This window comes from Trichosurus vulpecula, chromosome 3 (assembly GCF_011100635.1).
Source record: "Trichosurus vulpecula isolate mTriVul1 chromosome 3, mTriVul1.pri, whole genome shotgun sequence".
Taxonomy (NCBI): Eukaryota; Metazoa; Chordata; class Mammalia; order Diprotodontia; family Phalangeridae; genus Trichosurus; species Trichosurus vulpecula.
This window is the reverse complement of record NC_050575.1, coordinates 151,420,533-151,440,444: the sequence shown is the minus strand read 5'-3', so window position 1 is coordinate 151,440,444 and position 19,912 is coordinate 151,420,533. Positions and strand designations below refer to the sequence as shown.

General features: G+C 39.3%; 1 protein-coding gene across 3 annotated transcripts; it reads left to right on the top strand.

Annotated features, from left to right (window-relative positions):
- The first annotated feature begins 6,321 nt into the window (after positions 1 to 6,321).
- On the top strand, positions 6,322 to 19,842 carry LOC118840979 (AKT interacting protein). 3 transcript variants are annotated; one of them, XM_036748372.1, is made up of 10 exons: positions 6,322 to 6,622; positions 11,908 to 12,021; positions 13,242 to 13,447; positions 15,718 to 15,782; positions 15,862 to 15,962; positions 16,705 to 16,793; positions 16,868 to 16,966; positions 17,053 to 17,160; positions 18,606 to 18,666; positions 18,913 to 19,842. In XM_036748372.1, the coding sequence occupies exons 2-10, from the start codon at positions 11,980 to 11,982 to the stop codon at positions 19,021 to 19,023; spliced, it is 882 nt and encodes a 293-aa protein (XP_036604267.1). In that variant the 5' UTR covers positions 6,322 to 6,622; positions 11,908 to 11,979; the 3' UTR covers positions 19,024 to 19,842. The 3 variants fall into 3 exon arrangements, with proteins under 3 accessions (XP_036604267.1, XP_036604269.1, XP_036604268.1); XM_036748374.1 differs by having other exon boundaries at positions 6,520 to 6,622; positions 18,916 to 19,842; XM_036748373.1 differs by lacking the exon at positions 6,322 to 6,622 and adding an exon at positions 7,027 to 7,155.
- Positions 19,843 to 19,912: the final 70 nt, after the last annotated feature.

The window sequence follows — 19,912 nt, the reverse complement described above, 5'->3', positions numbered from 1 at the left end:
AGATATCTAGAGGAAGGCCATGTGAGCTTACACGCCTAGACAGTGCAGTAGGTAACAACAGTAACAGCCACCACAACAACGATACATATTAATGATATCTAGTGTTTACATAGCACTTTAAGGTTTGCAGACTGCTATATGTATGTTACCTCATTTGATTTTCACAAAATTTAATGAGGTGGGTGCTATTATTATCCCCTAAAAGCTGGGACAATTTACTTTTTGTCTTGTGAAGTTTTTTTCATTTATTCCCATTTTACAGTAGAGGAAACCAAGGCAGGTAGATGTTAAGTGACTTAAGCAAAGTCCCTGTGGCAGGATCTGAAGTTAGTTCTTCCTGATTCCAAGTTCACTCTTACCCACAGGACACCCTAGATGCCTAAAGCACCCTTATCTGTAAAATAGGGATAATAATAGCACCAACTGTACAGGATTATTATGTCAATCAAGTGAAATAATATACCTAAAATGCTTTGCAAATATTAAAGTGCAATCTAAATGCTAGCTTTGATATCACATTAGATAGGTCCCCTTTGGAGGGTTTTCTAGAGGACATAGACGAGATACACAGGTGCAGATGGGTTGTGAGGGGTTTACCAACACAATTGGGATCCCAGATCAATGGGAGTTTCCATACTGAACCATACCAGGAAGGTAAGCAAATGGTATTATAGACTGCAGTGCTGGAAGGGATGTTCTAGATTGGCTTGTCTGGGTTGTTCACTGGAGGAAACACTAAGGAATAATACACCTGATGTTTATCTAGCACTTGATAGCTTACAAAGTACTTTTGATGCAGATTCCTAGGGTTAAAAATAATATTAAGGGTTGCTTTTCCAGAACTTTGAGAAGCCCCTAGTTTATTCTCTAACCTGAAGGAGTCCTAAATCCTCTTCCCCTTATCTTTAAATACCATAAAACTTCCTCCTTATCCTGGACCACAAAATTCCTTGTCTCCCTCATCCTGGGTCCTAAATGTTCCCCTGTCTCCCTTATCCTGTCCTTATGAAAACAACCCCCTGTCCTTCTTCCAGGGCTAGCCTGCTGCTTTTGTGTCAATAAAGCTCCCCTTGGTTAGGAGAAAATCATCCAAGTGAATTCTTTCACATCTGAACCAGCTCTCCCAACTGGCACCTCAACAATTTCATGTACATTAATCTTATGTGATCTTACAATAGCCTATTGAGAGAGATAGTATAGAAGTTACTATCCCCATTTCACATAAGGAAATTGAGGTTCAGAAAAGTTCATAAGATTGTAGGATCATAGATTCAGAGTTGAAAAGTGCCTCAGAGATCACTTAAACTCATAGAGCAATGCACTCATTTTGTAAAGAAAAAGATACAGGAAAGCTAAATGACTTGCTTGGGAGCGTACAGTTAAAAGCAGAATATGGACACCAACTCAGGTCCCTTTCATTCCCTCCATATCATCTGCTCTTTCCATGATAGTACATCATCAACAAATATTTATTAAATGAATGATTAGATGATGGTTGAATACTTCATATCTGCCTTCAAAAGTCTCACAAATGAGAGAAAAGACAGACAAATGCATAGATATGAAATAGAGAGCAAATAGCAAGTTTGCAGACATACAGTCTAATCCATCAAAGCATTATTATATGCTAGGTACTCTCCTAGAACCCCAGATGACTAAAAATACAAAGAATGAAATAATCCTTACTATCAAGGAATTTACATTCTAATGAGGGAGACAACAAATACATAAATATATACAGAAGAAAAATAAAGGGAATGATACAAATATACATAGAGTAGATGTAAGAGTACAAGGTAGTTAAGGAGGAAGGGCTGAGAACTGAAGCTGTCAGATGAAATCATTACAGTAGTGCCATCCCCGTATAGGATTTGTGTAATTACTTATTAGCTGACTCAAGGACCCAGGAATAGGTGGGGTAGAATGTTGTTCTTCTTACTTGTCATTATGTATATAATGACATATAATGACAAGGGCATGCAAAAGTTTGTTTTTTGGTTTTTTTTGCATTTCCTTTCCAAAGACCTGTGCAGTCACTCATTTCAATGGTTTTTGGAATTTGTTTTCCAGGGAATGAAAAAAAGATTGCAAATAATTACATATGAACCAGTATAAAATGTCTTGGTGTTATTTGTTAATACTTTACTGAGTACTGAAGCACACATTTCTGGCATTAAGCCCTGATACATTAATACATTAAGCTCTTGACAAATATAAATGAGGGAAAAAAAGTGGGGACTGTTCCACGAATTGGGAACAACAAATAAAATTAATCAAGAAGCATTTATAAAGCCCTCACTTCTGTGCCAGGCTTTACTAGTCTAAGTGCTAGGGATTCCAAAAAATGCAAAAACACAGTCCCTTCCCACAAGGAATTTATACACTAATGGAGAAGACAACTAATAAAATAGATACATAGAAAATGGATATAAAACAGATATAAAGAGGACAGATACAGAGTAGATGAGTAAAAGGAAGGTAACTTTAGATGAGAAGGCTCAAGTGACTGGCAGAGGAAGAAGGTACACAGAAGGACAAATTAGAGTTGAATCTTCAGAAAAATTGAGGAATGTCAAGAGGTGGAAGTGAGGAGGTAGACCAACTGGGCACAGGGACACTGCCAGTGTAAAGGTGTGGAGACTGGAGATGAAGTATTGTGTTTGAGGAACAGCAAGTAGACAGGTATTGCTGGACCACAGAGTTTGGGAAGAGAGGTAAAGTGTGAGAAGCCTGAAAAGGTAGGAAGGGGTCAGGTTGTGAAGAGCCTTAAATAAGAGCCAAGTTTATATTTGATGTCGGAGGAAATATGAAATAGAGCTTTTTTGAGCAGGGATGACATTGTCAGCTATGCTTCAGAAAAATCTCCTGGGCAGATGAATAGAGAATTGATGGATTAGGGAGAGACTTGAGGCAAGGGAGAACAATTAGAAGCTGAATGCAGTAGTCCAGGTGAGAAATCATACGGGCCTGAAATAGGGCAGTGGTTGTGTAATTGAACTGAAGTGAAAACACACACACACACACACATATATAAACGTAAATATTTGTATATGTATGTGTGTATACACATATTGTGTTTGTGTGGGTTATGACGATGTGGCAACTGACTGGATATGTGGGGTGAGAAGTGAAGGATTGTGAAGTGGACAACCCGGGAGACTAGGAGGTTAGTAGTGTCCTCAACAGTAATAAGGAAGTTTGGAAGAGGAAAAATTGGGGGTGGTGGTGCAGAGAATGAGTTTTGTTTTGAGTTTGAAGATGCCTGCAGGTCACCCAGTTTGAAATGATCGTTGGAGATGTAGGATTGTAGCTCAGAAGAGTGCCTAGGGCTGAATATCTGAGAAAAATCTGTGTAGAAATGATAACTGAACCCATAGGAGCTGATGAGATCAACAAAGATAGTATAGACAGGAAAGAGAAAAGGAGCCAGGACAGAACTTGGGGGGACGGGCGGTATCAGTGGTGTGCTATAGACAGCTCTTAACTGGTTTGTGAGAAATTGTTAAATTTTCAGCCTCAGCATTGTTGATTTTCTAGACTTAGTAAAGTGTTAATAATGCAGATTAAACTTAAAAGTGTATATGAATACATCCCACCCCATCCCGGTTGTTAATCACATTTATCAGCAAACCCCTGTATTACTCTATAAATATTGTTTGAGCTCGGCAGGGTCTCAGGCCAGACTAGAGGCCTGGTGACTGACTGACTGACTATAGACTAATAATAATAATGATAAGAATACAACTAGCATTTAGAAAGTGCTTTAAGGTTTACAAAATGCTTTAGATCCATTATCTCATTTGAACTTCAAAACAAACTTGGGGGCCACCCATACTTAGAGAACATTGCATGAATGAAGATCTAACCTAGACTATGAGCAGCCAGAAGAAAACGTAGGGAAATACGGCCCGTGAAAACAAGGAAGGAGAGAGGATCCAGTAAGAGGCGATCAAAAGTGTCACATGCTGCAGAAAAGTCAAGGACAAGGATTGAGAAAGGGCTATAAGATTTGGTCATTAAGAGTTAGTCAATAAATATTTATTAAACACTAATTATGTTTCCAGCACTGTGCTAAGGCTTTACAAATATTATTGCTTTTGATTTTCCCATTTAATGGTGAAGACAATTTGCAAACACCTATGGACAAACTATATACAGGATAAACTGGAGATAATCAGCAGAGGGAAACCACTAAAATTAAAGAAGGATTGAGAAAGGCTTCCTGGAGGTGGGATTTAAATTAGGACTTGAAGGAAATCAGGGAAACCAGAAAGTGGAGATAAGGAGGGAGAATATTCTAGGTATGGGGGATAGCCAGGGAAAATGCCTAAGCATAGGGAGATAGACTGTCTTGCCCAAAGAACAGCAAGGAGGCCAGTGTCACTGGATGGCAGAGCCCTGTGGTGGGGCAAGGTGTAAGAAGATTGGAAAGGAGAGGGGGCCATGTTATGAAGGGCTTCGAAAAGCCAAATAGAGGATTTTATATTTGAGCCTGGAAGTCACTGGAAGTTACTGAACAAGGGGTAGGGGAAATATTAGTAACTTTGGGAGAGCAAAATGATGAAGTGAGAAGCCTTCTTGCAGTGGTTTTAGAGGAGAATAAATATAAATTTACTGAAAATGATTTATAACTAAGGTTCAGGGCCACCAGCTAGCTTTATAGTTTTAAAGAAACAACAGTTATAGGGACGCCTCAAAGTACCTTGTCTCCTCTTCCTTTGAATAACAGATGATGGGGGCAGAGGGAAGGGTATCAAGAAGATGAGTCCCAGTTCTGCCACTAACTGACTGTGTTATCTTGAGAAAGTTGCCTCCCTTCTATGGGCTTCAGTTCGATCTGTAAAATGAAGGAGTTGCTAGATGATCACTAAAGTCTCTTTTAGCCTTGAAATTCTGATTTTCTAAGCGTTACTTTCTTGCCAGAGGCTTGGGCAGCTAAGTAATCCAATTTTAATTCCCCCACTAACAATAATTTATGAAGAAATATAATAGAAAAAAATCTGGGATGGGGACTACAAAGGCCTAGGTTCTAGACCTAGCTCTGCTACTAATTCTGATGTGTCACTACTAAGGTATCTTCAGCAAATCATTTTAGCATCTCAGATATGCATTTACCCATAAAGTGGACATAAAGACATAGAACTGGAAGCAACCATGGAGATCACCTAGTCCAGCATCATTTTGCAGATAAGGAAACCTATCAAGTCACATATGTAATAAATTCTGTACTCTTTCCACCTTGTAAAAGATTTAGGTCCAACTATTAATGTGAGCAGAAGTACAATCCCAAAATATATTTGGTTTCAAGGAGTGTAATGCTTTGTTTTCCTTGTCAATTACTTAATTCTTAACTTCAGTTCATGCTGATAGTCAAATAGCTTTACATTTTCTATGCATACCCAGGCAGAAAAAATAGCTTTGTAAGCTTTAGAATATTCCTGCCCAGAGAACTAGAAAGTGGCCCTGGCGGGTGGGCTTTTGGGAAAGGGAAAGGAAACTCGTCCAGAATCAGTTGTAGAACACTGATAGTCGACCACCTTATTTTTACAGAAATGGAAACTGAGGCTTAGAGAGGTTATTTCACTTTGTCCAAGCTCTGAAAGTCTGTAATTGGCAGAGAAAGGCTTAGAATCCTCTTCTGGACTCGATTACCTTTACCATACCATGTGGTCTCAAAAAAAAAAAATCCAGGCGCTCAAGATAAAATGGTTATTCACGGAGAACGAGCTTTGCAAACCTTAAAAGTACCATGCGTATGAAAGTTGCTATTCTTTGCTTTACTGAAGCTTTGCAGGTGGTTCCGGGATGGCTTACGATGCTCCACATGATAAATCGCACGCGACGTGTAGCAGAGATGCAGCTTCAACTCCTTCTGGTCAATTACAAATTAATTTTTACAGTAGCTCTGAGTGGGTCCAGTGCCTAAAACCATGCTTACAGGGGTCGGGGAGTAAAAGCCGAAGCTCCAAACCATCCACACTGACCCAGAAGTCCCTCCAGCTTGAAGTTAGGCCCACGCCCAAGACACGTGGACACGCCCCTAGGCCACGCCCCCACGCCCTGCCCAGCTCAGCGTGAGAAAAATGGGAACAGCCTTCCTGACTGGCCCGGACTTTGCGCCGGCATAAACCTTCGGGCGTGGCTCCTCTCGGATTGACAGTATCATAGACCAATCACGCTCAGCCACCCATTTCCTACATTATTCCTCTCTCCCATTTTCGCCTGCTGGGAGGGACTTTTCCCCTCCCCTCCTCAGTGAGTGACAGTTCTCAGCCCCACCCCCGACGCTGTTGCGTAATCCTGCGTCCAGGTGCCGCCCTTGGGAGAGGGGGCGGGTTTGATTGGCAGGAGGGTGGGCCAGCCATCCCAGCGCTTCCGGAAGATCGATCTTGACGGGCAGGTGCGAGAACCACTTAACAGTCAAAGCTTAGGCGGAAGTGTGTGGCTTTTACAGAGTGGGGTGGAGTCAAATTCTGAGGGAGGGGAGAAAGACAGGCGGTGTTGGGGGGGCGGGCCGAGCGCTGAGGCCGGAGATGGTGTCGAGCAGCTGCAGCGCTCGGCGGCGGAGGACGCGGCACTGAAGCATTGGGGGCCAGGCTGGGGACAGCCGCCGGGCCGTCCGGTAAGCACAACCTTCCACGGAGTGGGACCGACGATCGCTGGGAGTTCCTTTTCCCTCCTTCCTCCCCCGATAACTGCTGCTCCCCCTTACCCCTCTGTCCATCCCGGGCACTGCCCCCTCCGTACGGACGGCGGCCGTGCAGGGACACGGAGGCGGGGCCGCCGCCGGGGCTGGGGGCACCTGTCGGCGCTTCCCTCCCTAGCTCTCTTATTCTTCCCAGGCACCTGCTCTGGAGACCTCCGCTCGCCCGGCGCGGGGGTCCCAGTGCGCCCGGGCCCTGGGGAGGGCGCGGCGCCTGAGAGGCCCGGGTAGCCCGTGTCCCTGCGAGCCCGACGGGGTCCCGGGCCCAGGGAGCGCCTGGAACGGGGCCAGCCCCGCGAATCCAGGTCGGCCGGGAGAGGGGAGCTTCTCCTGGGACAGAGGGCGGCAGCCTGGGCTGCTGCCCCCAGGACCGTGAAGGCCCCGCATCTCCCTGCAGTGGGAGGCCGGCCCGAGAAGGCTGGCGTTGGATGGCTCGGGAGGAGGAAAGTCAGGTCCGAGTTGGTCGATGTGTATCTCTCCTCCTCCTCTCTTGCTACCTCCGTGGGATTTTTTATTTCTTAGTTTCGTTACATCCTTCTTGCTTGGGTTTCTCTGTCTTTCTCTTTGGGGTTGAAACGTCTCTAGGGATGTTTTCCCAGCAAGAGTTTTCTTTATGCTGTTTCATCGTCTCTGGGATTTGACGTAGTATGGAGCCTTTGCTCAATCCGGGGTCTGGCTTAATTTTTTTTTCTCCTGATTTCAGTGAATGAATTGTACTCTTCTTTCCCCATCCCCCTCGGACCACATGATTAAGGTAGTTTACAAAAGATACACAGTAATTTATGATGCCCTGTTCACTGGCTCCTACCATCTAGTTAAAGTTGGAAAACAAGAATGCATTCATTAGCTTGCAACACTTACAGGTTTAGCTAGATTCTTTGCATACAGGGAAACAGTTTCCACCCCGTGCTGTTAATACCCCTTAGAGAAAATGCCAGAGGTTTGCTTCTGGACAAAAACTAGACAGGCTGTGAACAACGCCATTTCTGACAACCCATAGTGGCTGGGTTTTGGTTTTTGTTTTATTTCTTTTGAATCCAGCAAATGTTTATTAAAACTTAGGGCTGCAAAGATTTTTAAAATGACACAGCCCCTTTCACTCAAGGAGTTTACATTCTACCAAGGAGAAGAGGCAGCCTGGTTTAGTAGTTAAGAGAACTAGCTTGGATGTCCTGCATCTGACATAGCATAGCGCCCATGTTATTTAACCTCTCAGTGTCCCCAGGCAACTAAGTCTAGAGTTGCAAAGAAAGGTGCCGACCTGCTTGATGTCACGGGTCAGGATCATTGGGGGGGGGAAAAAAACCTATGTTTAAGATCGTTTAAGGAGGGAGAGAGGACTCAATTATAGAAGTCTTCATGGAAGAGGTGGCACCTGAGCTAAATCTTGATAATAATGATCCTGAGAGGCCTGGATGAGGCAGCAGAGTACAACTAAACAACTAATGCCCCAGGGTGGGAAAAGCCATCAAGTGTAAGAAATAAACTAGTAGCCCAGTGTGACTGGAATGTAGAGAACATGGCCCCTTGCCATTTGGAAAGTCATTTTTAAAAAGTTACTTTGAGAAATGTATCAAGTTCCAAGGAACTGTGTATTTCTTCTATGGTAGGTTACAGTTTTTATTTTGCATATTCAGGGTCATCACATAAGACCAGCCAAGATAAAGAGCCTTTCTCAGTCTCTTAATAAAAGGGAAGATCAGATTTATTTTCATGGCCAGTTAAAATGTTTCAAACAAAAATGATTGATACTTTTTTCTTGTTCTTTTAAATTTAGTTATTACTAAAACCTCTCCTCTCTTTTATTACCATCTTACTGCAACTTTCATCAAAGGATGAGAAACCATAAATTTTCCAGAGGCTTTGATTGCTAACTGCTATTGGCAAATAGTTGGTGAAGTGGACAAAGTACTGGACTTGGAGTTTGAATCCTTTCTTAGACATTAATAGTTATGTGACCTTGAGTGAGTCACCTAACCTCTTCTCAGCCTCAGTTTCCTTACCTGTAAAATGAGAATAATAATAACACCTACCTCACAGAATTGTTGTGAAGATCAAATGAGATGCCATGTAAACTGCTTTGTAAAATTTTGGGTAACTTTTATTATGCTACTTTTTATTATTGGAAAAAAAAGTTAAAAAGCTGTCTTCCATACTTTGTAATATAGTATTGTAGAAGGAGCACTGGACTGGGACACAGTAGACCTGGGTTCTAGATTCAGTGCTGCTACTGACCAGCTTTAGGACCTTAAAAGCAATTTAGTTCAGATTCAGCAAAAATTAAGCACCTAATGTGTGCTAGGCATTCTGCTAGGAACTGGGGCAACAAAGACAGAAGTCATTCAGACCCTGCTTTCAAGGAAAAAAGCAAAAAAAAAAGTGACTTCCTTTCTCTGGGCCTTAGTTTGTTTCCTCTGTAAAATGAAGGGATAACCACTGATAGTTTCCAAGATTCTTTTTATTGTGCATAATTCTAGAATCACCAAATACTTTATTTTTCAAGGGCATGCTGAAAACGCAGCTTCGAAATGGGTTATGTGTGAATGACTGGGAGGCATGCAATAGCAGACATGAAAGATCTGTTTGGTTAGTGCCTTTGGGTCAGCTTTAGTCTTAGCAGCATTCTCAGGAAAGCAGGTGTAAATGCTGCTTATTTCACAGAATCTTAGAGTTGGTTTATCCGTTTCAAGCCTTACTTGGACAGGAATCTGACCCTTCATAGAAGATCCCTAACAAGTGGTCATCCATCCTCTGCTTGAAAACTTCAGCGACAATGAGGTCAAGGATGAAGCAGGGATGTTCATTATCACCATTGTGCTAGCTTATAAGCAATAAGACCAGAAAAAGAACTAGAAGGAATAAGCATAGACAAAGAAGAAACAAAACTATCAGTTTTTGCAGATGATATGATGGCTAAGAGAATCCTAAAGAGTCAACTAAAAACTAATTAAAGCACTTAACATCATCAGCAAAGTTGGATGATGTAAAATAAACCTACACATATTATCTGCTGCATTTATGTGTATGAAGACTAAAGAGATTGAAACTCTACTACTTCTGAGGCACTTTGTTCCAGTATTGGACACAAAGTGTTAGGAAGTTTTTCCTTACATTAATCTTTCTCTCTGGAACTTCACCATTTGCTTCCAGTTTTTCTCCATGATAAACATCTCCAGTTCAGTATGGCATAATTTGTAATATCCTTATCATCCTCGTTACTTGTTGTCTTTTGTGTATAATTTGGAAAGCACTCATTAGATTTTGAGCTTGTTGAGGGCAGGAACTGAATTCTTCCTTTCTTTGTACTCACAGTGCTTATCACAGTGTCTGGTACGTAGGGGATTAGTAAATGTTTATTGGCTGATTGATGATCACATCTATGTACATATTTTTTATGTTCTATATGTATCCACTTTTAAAGAGTGAAAAGAGGTTATATTACTTTTTGGATATAATCCAATATGTTAGGAGAACTGAGACTTAACTCCCAAGGTTATTACACTTCTGTGATTTGATTATTGGATTTAATTACCTTTCAGAAAACCACACAGCTACCCTGGGAATGGCAGGAGTTTTTACATATACGTGTATATATTTATATATATATATATGTATGTGTGTGTACACACACACACACACACACACACACACACACACACACGGTTTTAAAAGAAGCATTTGATCTTTTAATTACATTCATTTAGTGGCTAACTGTAACCCTGCCTAAGCAATGCTGAGGTCCTTGTAGCCTGCCAACAAATATTTGAATGTTGGCTATACTTAAGGGGCTGTGGAGGATACCGAAAGAGTTTATGATTTTTGCATTCAACAAATTTATAGTGTAGGTGGGGAGACATCAGCTATTATTGAGTGCAGATATTGGCCGGCATAATTATTTACAAAGCCTGGGTACTTACTGATTTAGTAGAATGTTGCCCATGTTCATTTGAGTTTTACAGTAATTAGTTTGAGTGAATTCCTATCTATGCCTCACTAATTAGGACTGGAAAGAGCACCAAAGTAAAGGAGTCTGTTCTAATTATTCAGCTTGGCTTCTGGTCACTCTCTTCTTCCTTTGTATTTTTAGTAAATGACCTGCTGACTTAATATCCCTTGAGACAGCCTGTTGTTTTCCTATCTGCTACTTGGAACATTGGTTGGAAGAGGCTAATGCTTCTGCTGCTTTTGTTAGTAAAATCAGATGATATTTATATTGTTCTATCTTAATTGTAACTAGTCTCATACCCCACATTTTTAGTTAGTTCAAATTCCTTAAGTGACTGAAAAGTTTCCATATCTTCAGGAGATGTGCTATCATTTTATTTAAATGGTAGTGTGAAGAATATAAAGCCAAGTGGTCAAGGATTTCGTGGTGTTTTGAAAGGATCTCTATGCCTGGATAGGAGACCTGGATTCAGATTGGAGCACTGCCCTTTATTAGCTGTGTGCTCCTAAAAGCTTCCTTATCCTTATCTGTTAAAAATATTTGCACTGCTTACCCTCACAGGGTACTTGTGGAGAGAGTACTTTCTTTCTATTGTTTTTTGGAGGGGGGAGGGCAGGGCAGTTGGGGTTAAGTGACTTGCCCAAGGTCACACAGCTAGTAAATGTGTCAAGTGTCTGAGGCCAGATTTGAACTCAGGTCCTCCTGACTCCAGGCCCACGGCTCTACTCACTGCACCACCTAGCTGCCTCGGGAACACTTGCAAAACCTTAAAGTGATATATAAATGTGAATAGTTATTATTACCCTCTAACTACACATCTCTGAATGGAAACATTTAGAAATGAGATGGCCCATGTTTAACAAATGTTGAAATAACAAGCATAGTGTAGTGAATCGTAGCTGTTGAACAAACTAAAATGTACATATTTTCTGTATGTCTACCACACAAAAGCTGAAGTGGGGTCACAGTATCACAACATATATGGTGACACAGTCTCCCTAGAGAAAACTGGTTTGAACAATGAATGAATGAATAGGATAGGCAGAGATTGGGGCCAGCAGAGGTTGGGGGTGGGATTTTTAACATTAAAGAAAAAATGACAAAAGATCATGTTTTACAAACTGATTTTTGAGTGGGAAAAAATCCTGTTTTTTTTTAACTTGAATTAATAATACTCATTTCTCAATTTCACAGTTCTTGACTATTTCAGAAATCTTTAACATCCATATTGATGTCTTTTTCTTTATCCTTTTTAAAGGTGGAAAGTGTATCTTGAGGGCTTGACAGTTTGGTGACAGAGGATTTAATTTCTTTGCTTAGAATACACGTTATGAACCCTTTCTGGAGCATGTCTACAGGTTCTGCACGCAAGGTGAATGTACTGATTTATTATGAAAATCTATATATCTGAGAACTGTGCTAGAATCTACTATCATAAAAATACAAAGCTCCCCTTAAGAGTTGTATGAAAAAGTTGGAGAAATCTTGGAGTAGTGACTAAATGTGATTATAAATGTGTCTTACAGAGAAAAAAATTGGTGTCACAATTTTAAGAATATTATCAAGCTCACATCTACTAAAAAAAAATGGATTTTATGTAACAACTTGGTAGCTACCCCACAACTAAATTGAAACCCATTCATTGCACATATTTGAGCAGGAGTTTTTGTGTGTGTGTAGGATTTTAGTGCAAGTCTAGGGAATCCTGAGGAAAGACCAGTCTGGTAGATTGTATCATATTTGATTTATAATTGAAGGCTCTCGTAAAATTTTGAGGCCTCACTCACTCCCTCTTGTTCAACAGAATGAACTACAATAATGCTCTTGAGGGAGGATTTTAACTTTGTCCAAAGTGCAGTCTTTGGTGGTACCTGACCCAAGGAAGCTCTGGGCTGGATAGTTTAGTCACCATGACTCATTTAGGCCTTTGTCTTTGACTAAGGGTGACAGTTATCCTGGTGATACTCAAAATGTGGAAACCTATCCATTAGGAACAGGATCAAATTCAGACTCAGGCAAGTGAGAAATTAACTTCACTCTTTTGTCTCTAACATGAGTACCCCACATCATGAGGTGGTAACTAATTTCAGTCATTCCCAAACTACTTACCTAGTGTTCAGTTTCTTATTTGCCTTTTAGTACTATCTAAGTACAGGAGAAGTCCTCTAGATTTTGAATGGTGGTAGAATATAAATGTTTAGTAATAGCTTACATCTATATTACAGCTACTAAAATTAAACTTATGGGGAAAATATGACTAAATCATTTATACTGAGGTTGCCTATAATTTTAAATCATCTTTTATCTTCATTTTTGAGACTGTCATTGCAATTATAGCCAGTCTTGTGGGTATAGTGATTTTTAAAGGACGCAGGGAGGCGAAAGTGACGAAAATTTCAACTTTGCATTTTTACTGTAAACAACCTGCTTGCTCACAGATGTCTCAAATTTTTTTGATGATAGTTTTAAAATTTTGTGAAAGCCCAATCCTAACTTTCAGATCATAGAGCTGAAATTGCATATCTGAGAAGTCATGTACCAGTATATCTGAGAAGTCCTTCTACTAAATGTTCTCAAAACTGTGTCTTATAGCGATCTGATGGTGAAGAGAAGACAGTGACTGGGGACCTGAAAATTAGTCCACCACGAACTGCTCCAAAGAAACAGCTGCCTTCTATTCCTAAAAATGCTCTGCCGATAACTAAACCTACATCTCCTGCCCCTGCAGCACAGTCGACAAATGGCACACATGCCTCTTATGGACCATTCTACTTGGAATATTCCCTTCTTGCCGAATTGTATGTTCTTCACAAACGGTTGGATTAAATTCTGAAGGGGTCCCAAAAGTAAATAATGGAGATTGTTTTGGGAAAGTTTCTAAATGTAGTTCTCATAAAGCCTTTAACATATTTTCCAGATAAGTTTGAATGTGATGTGATAATATCCTTTTAGCTAAGGATGTGTATGTTACCTACATAGTCTCTGTGAAATGTAGTCGTTCCTAGTTGAGCTTGTGTGTAGCTGGGAAATAAGATTTAGAAGAAAAGTTGTTAATTTTCTAGTCATTGCTAATGGGGCGGAAATTCTGCCTTTAGCATGCCTTTGTATTGGGCTTTTAGATGATTCAAGTTATTCAGTGTTCACGTAGGAGATTCGTGTGAAGGACATAATAGCCTTCTTTCAGCTTATAACCTAATGAAGCAGTTTATTTTGAAAGAGAGAGGAGAAGCAAGAGGATCAGTAGAAAGTATGTTGAACTTACAGTCACAAGACCCAGGTTTTTTCGTACTACTTGTAGGACCATAGGCAAGTGACTTTCTCTGGGATCTCAATTTCTCCATTTCTAAAAATAAGGACTAAATAGCTTGAGTTCCCTTCCAGCTCTCAATCCATGATCCTGAGGGGGGACAATGAGAGTTCATTCATTTATATTCAGAATTCATTCATTCAGAATCACTGAAACAACTTGTCACTAATATATATAATAGAATGATGCTTGAAATTTCAGTGTAATTGTGATTGGGTGTGACTTAGTAATATTGGTCTATGTGGCTTTATAATCAGATTCTTATTCTTGAAGCTAGGCAGGGAGTTCAATAGGCATCTATTATGGTGACTACATCTCTATTCTGTGCTAGAATACAAGCAGTCACTTGATCTGGCAAGTCTTATGGCAGTTATGAGTGGTCACTGTCCTGTTGACATGCTTAGAAAATGAGCTATTTGATAAACACATTACTGCAAAATAGTTTTTAATTAAATATGCAGGTTGAAATTGAAAAAAAAATAGAGTAGGAGTAATTAAATAGGGGAAAGCAACTTATTTGCCACTGAAACCCAAGAAATTAGCAGCTTAATTTTTTAAAAGATAGTAGATACTGTTAACCTTCTCAGGGGGTCTGTCATGGTCCTGCATGTACACAATGCTTTAATGCAATCACCAACAAGCATTTCTTAAGCCCCTCTTATATACCACATACTGTGCTGGATACTAAGGATATAGAATACAAAGAATGAAACAAACCCTACTCTTAGGTGCAGAAAAAAGAATGGTCAGCAAGGGGAAGCAAACCAGATCATGACTTTTCTTTTCCTTAGATATGGACAGGCAAATGTCTTTGTTTTTCTTAAAAAAAATTGTTTTTTAAAGGCTAGTATTTTACATATTCATGTATGAGCTTTTATGTTCATAGCAAGGCCCATAGATTTCAGTTGTATGAGACTTGGCATCTCATTTTGGGGAGCCCTTTGCAACTTATACCCTATAGCACCTCTTCTCATCAAGCACTTTGCAAATTTAAAACTCACTTTTATTCCAGTGCTGGTCTCTTGCTTCTCATTAATTTTCAGAGCTGTGATGAGCTATATGCAGCTAAATAGGAGATACCAAGACATAGTTCTGTAATCTTTAAAAATAAACATGAATTATTTGTTTGGGAATGTTTGTATGTAGGTATGTAGCCTTTTTTGTTGGAACAAAGCAAGAGTCACTTAAATATAGTGTAATTATCCCAAATTTAATTGGAATTAGCATGGCCACAATTTATTTCTATTTTTTAATTTTTTGAATTTATTCTGAATTTCAACAAGTGTTTGTTCTACACCAATCTGTGCAGTGTACTAACTTAGAAGGTTATGTTGTTCAGAGACACTTAAGGATTGAATGTATAGCATTTTGGAGAGAGGCAGTGCCATTCCTCAGTTAAACATATTTCCGTTCAGGAACTAATTTTTTGGTCTGAAGTCATTTTCTAGTTCATGCTGCTCCCAGTGATGTTCATTTATTTTGTTTCTCCCATTTAGGAAGTAGACCAGTTAGCTGGGCACTGAAACCTGTGTGCTCTCCTGCTTGTGCAAAAGCAATGTTCACATGCTAACCTAGGAGTTTGTTTCCTTTGTGTTCTGCGTAGTTTGGCTTCAGTCACCACTATCATATTGGCACTGGCTGCCCTATGTTGGTAATTGTCTGGTATATTCCCCTAGCTGATAAATGACTGTGAGGTTGTCATCTGTAAATGCAGTTTACATTCATATAAATTAACATTTCCACCTCCTGCTTCCATTCCAGCACCTTGGTTGTGAAGCAGAAGTTGCCTGGTGTCTATGTGCAGCCATCCTACCGCTCTGCATTAAGTAAGATATGGATTCTTTCTTCTCATTTCCAAGAGTCACTTTTTTTTAAACAAGTTTAAGACACCTTTTTCTTTGACAGTGTGGTTTGGAGTAATATTCATACGGCATGGACTGTATCAAGATGGAGTATTTAAGTTTACAGTTTATATCCCAGATAACTACCCAGATGGCGATTGTCCAGTAAGTAGTATGAAGCTTCGCCTCTACCAATCCATGTTGTTGCTTGGTTTGTAGCCTTACTGTGGGTTAATTATTCACTTCCTGACTTAGTACTTAATGCTTCAGTTTTCTAAAAGCTTATCTTCTCAATTTTATCCCAAAATGGTATTTACTACTTTGTTATATCATGACTTCCAATGTTTGAAAAGGAATCAGAATTACTTCAGGGGACCAAGGTAAGAGTAATGAATGAGTAGTTGCAGAGAAAGCAGATTTAGACATGATGTAAGGGAAAATGTCCTTAAAATTAGATTTGTCTCAAAATGGTGGGAAGAGCTGTCACCTTATTCCTCACTTGAAGTCTGAAGTCTTATTGCATATTTTGTAGAAATAATTACTGTTCAGGTACGAGTTGGACTAGATGGCCTTTGAGGTCATTTCCAGTTCTGAGTTTGTCTGAGCTCAGCTCAGCATATTCCTCTTACTCAGAGATACTATAGTAGGACATTTACTATGTGATGGGAAGAATTGTTGTGTACCACTAAAAAGGCTTTCCTTTTATAATGGTTTTCCTTACGCTTCTCAACCTTCAGCTCAAAAGAAAAACATTAAAAGTGATAATGATGTTCCATATTCATGTCAGCTCCTCTTGAGTTTAACAATGTAATAATATTCTTGTTCTCATTTATTCTTCTATGTATTTTAATCTTCCTGGTATGATAAATATTAAGTTTTAATTTGCGCCATTTCTCTTTAAATCTAGCGCTTGGTGTTTGATATCCCCGTCTTCCACCCACTAGTTGATCCCATCTCAGGTGAACTGGATGTGAAGAGAGCATTTGCAAAATGGAGGTTAGTACTTTCTTTATAAGTGATCGAATATTGCATGAGAAAACCTTGGTAATAATTTCCCATCCCTCTTTTAGGAGGAACCATAATCACATTTGGCAAGTACTGATGTATGCACGACGAGTTTTCTACAAGATCGATACAACCACCCCTTTGAACCCTGAGGCTGCATTATTGTATGTAACCTTTTCAGTGTTTTATGATGAAATTGAGTGTTAAGCTATGTTTACTGAGTTGAAAATGATTTTTTTCCTAAACGCAGGTATGAAAAGGATGTTCAACTTTTTAAAAGTAAAGTGGTTGACAGCGTCCAACTATGCACCACTCATTTGTTCGATCAGCCTAAAATAGAAGATCCCTATGCAATTAGGTTAGTATATGATGCAAATAAATGACATTTTATATTACTACATTGTCATGTCATTCTCATGTGGTCCTAGGCTAGCTGTCTACTTTAGGCAGCTAGGTAGTGTAGTAGATGTACTGAGTCAGGAAGACCTGAGTTCATATCCAGCCTTAGACATGTACTAACTGTGTGACCTTGGGCAAGACATTTAAATTCTGTGTGCCTCACTTTCCTCATCTGTAAAATGGGGATAAGAGCACCTACCTCCAGGGGTCGTTGTGAGGATCAAAAGAGATAATATTTGTAAAATTAAGAGCATAGTTATGAGCCACAGTTACCTGTTCCATGGTAGGCACCATATAAATGCTTATTTATTCTCTTCCCTTTTTTTTTTTTCATTTCCTTCCCCCCACTACTTTAAAAGCATTTGTGGAATACTTTGGTATTTGTTCCTTTATTACTTTGTCCTTGGCTTAGCAGGTGATGTTTGATCCCTGGTAGCTATAGAGTTTCCCCACCTCCTATGTGGGAAACCACATATTGTCATGTATTTTGTAAAAAAACAAGTCATAAATCTGGTTTGGTTCTGTTAATTTGAAAATTTTACCATTCATTTAGTAAATACTAGTGTCAACATTAATTACCTATGGTACTTGCTCTTGTAGGCCTTCAGTTACTGACCTTGTCATGAAGTTAGGACTTTAGGGATTTTGTGAAGAGGTAGTATAAACTAAGAGATAGTTCAGCTCTTTGAAGACTTAGGCAGATCATTTCTTCTGTAGTCTCAAATCTTACTTTTAAAATATGTGACTTCATCCATTTTGTATTCTATACCATAGTAGATATTTTCATGAATTTTTCTAGCCAAAAAATTCATTACCCAATGGCTAGGCCTTTTTAACCTCAGACATCAAGCCTATCTTTGTAGCCTTTCCAGCTTGTTAGGACCTGCCACTGCCATATAGCCTTCTAGAATCCAGGGTCAGCTCCGTATCAGTGTAGCATTAGGGGACAGTTTTGATGTAATTTCAACAGTTACAAATAATGCTTTGGCAGTTACTGATTTTTCACTCATAAAAATTTCATATAAAGAGCCAGGTGATACTTGAGACATCATTTAATCTCTTTCCTTCATATTACAGATGAGAATACAGATGTCTAGGTAGGGAAGATGATATTAACAGAGCCAGTTAATGACAATTATTTTGGTGTTCTGTTATATTAAGTCATTACACATCTTTATGTTCCTTAGCTAATAGTAGCTTTAGGTGTGTAAAGGGCGCTGTAAATATTTTCCAGAAATTTGCCAGAGTTATTTTCCAGAAATCTGAAATCCCTGAGGGAGGGAAAGAACACTGGTTTTAGAATATCATTTGAAAATATGACTATCCTAGCAAATGAAGAACTGACATATAAGGAAATCAGAAGGCATGCATGTTTTTAAAGTCCTTGAATCTTCTTTCCCAAAGTTTTTCTCCATGGAATCCCTCTGTACATGATGATGCTAGAGAGAAGATGCTGACTCAGAAAGTAGGTAGAAGATTTAACTCCTAAAAAAAATATACATATATATATATATATATGTATATATTTAAACTCTTTGTAACCTGAGACTAGCTCAGGATTTAATTTTACATTTTTTTATTTTGAATAACTTTTTTTAAAAAATGATATCCTATTACTACATATCTTGGGGGAAGAAATGCAAAGCTATAGGCTTCTGTTTCTGTCTGCCTCTTCTGTAATTTTTAATGTCTTGTTTTTTATTATGCCTAGAAGAAGCCAGAAGAACAGCATAGTAAAAACCTTCATGTTGCTGGCCTGTCGTGGGTAAAACCTGGCTCAGTGCAACCTTTCAGTAAAGAGGAGAAAACAGTAACAACTTAAGTGAATTTCTGAATGTCGGTGCACCGAGCACTTTTCTGCTGGTGAAGGGAGAAGAGCAGGAAGAAATTTTTCTGCTGGACTCTGGACTAGTTAAGCTGACCAATGGCCGTGACTGTAAAGAGTAAAACTGCTCGAACAAAGACTGATTTTTGGTGTTTTATATATACATCTAGGTTCTAACAGAATTTTGGAAGAATTTTCTCTAAATAATGCAATACTTCTGTTAGAAGTTTCTTTAGGGTGGTTATCTAGTTGAGTACTCCAAATTATTGGGGATTTTTGAAGGGGCTTTCAAACTTATTTTTCTTCCCAGAAATAGCCTTTTTAAAAACCTAATTGGCTGAAAGATTAGCAGGAAATCTGATGCTGAAGGCAAGGTAAGCTGCATTCATTTCAACTAATATAGCAGACAGAGTTTAACACTATTTAATGGTCTTGAAATCAATGGTTTCAATTGTAAATATGCTAGAATGTGGAATTGTATATAGAGCTGGTTTAGTAACAGCACTTTTAAGTGAAAGATAAACTGAGACTGCTAGTCTTAGCCTACTGTCTTACTGATTTACAAGCTGATACTGTCACTGAAGCACACATTAGTCTGATGAAAGGAGACCAGAACACTATGATTTGTAGTTTTTTGGTGTGTTGTTTTCCCCAAAGCAAACTACAGTCGTATTTTTTTTTTAATGGTTATGTCTTTTGGGAACCTTTAAATAAAAGGTTCCTGATGGTCAAAGGTATTTAATGACACTGAGGTGCCTGCTCTGCTAGTGTGACTAATGTGTGTTCAGTAGTGACAAAATAAATTGGAAAAAATTACTTTTTTCTCTTGTCGTTTGTTTGTATTATGTGGGGATAAATTAAACCCAAGGTTTGTCCTGCCTTTTTT

Coding starts and splice junctions, on each gene's coding strand:
- LOC118840979 (XM_036748372.1), top strand. CDS start 11,980: ATGAACCCTTTCTGGAGCATGTCTACAGGTTCTGCACGCAAG. Junction 13,448..15,717: donor TATTCCCTTCTTGCCGAATT/GTATGTTCTTCA, acceptor CTTCCATTCCAG/CACCTTGGTTGTGAAGCAGA. Junction 16,794..16,867: donor AGAGCATTTGCAAAATGGAG/GTTAGTACTTTC, acceptor TCCCTCTTTTAG/GAGGAACCATAATCACATTT.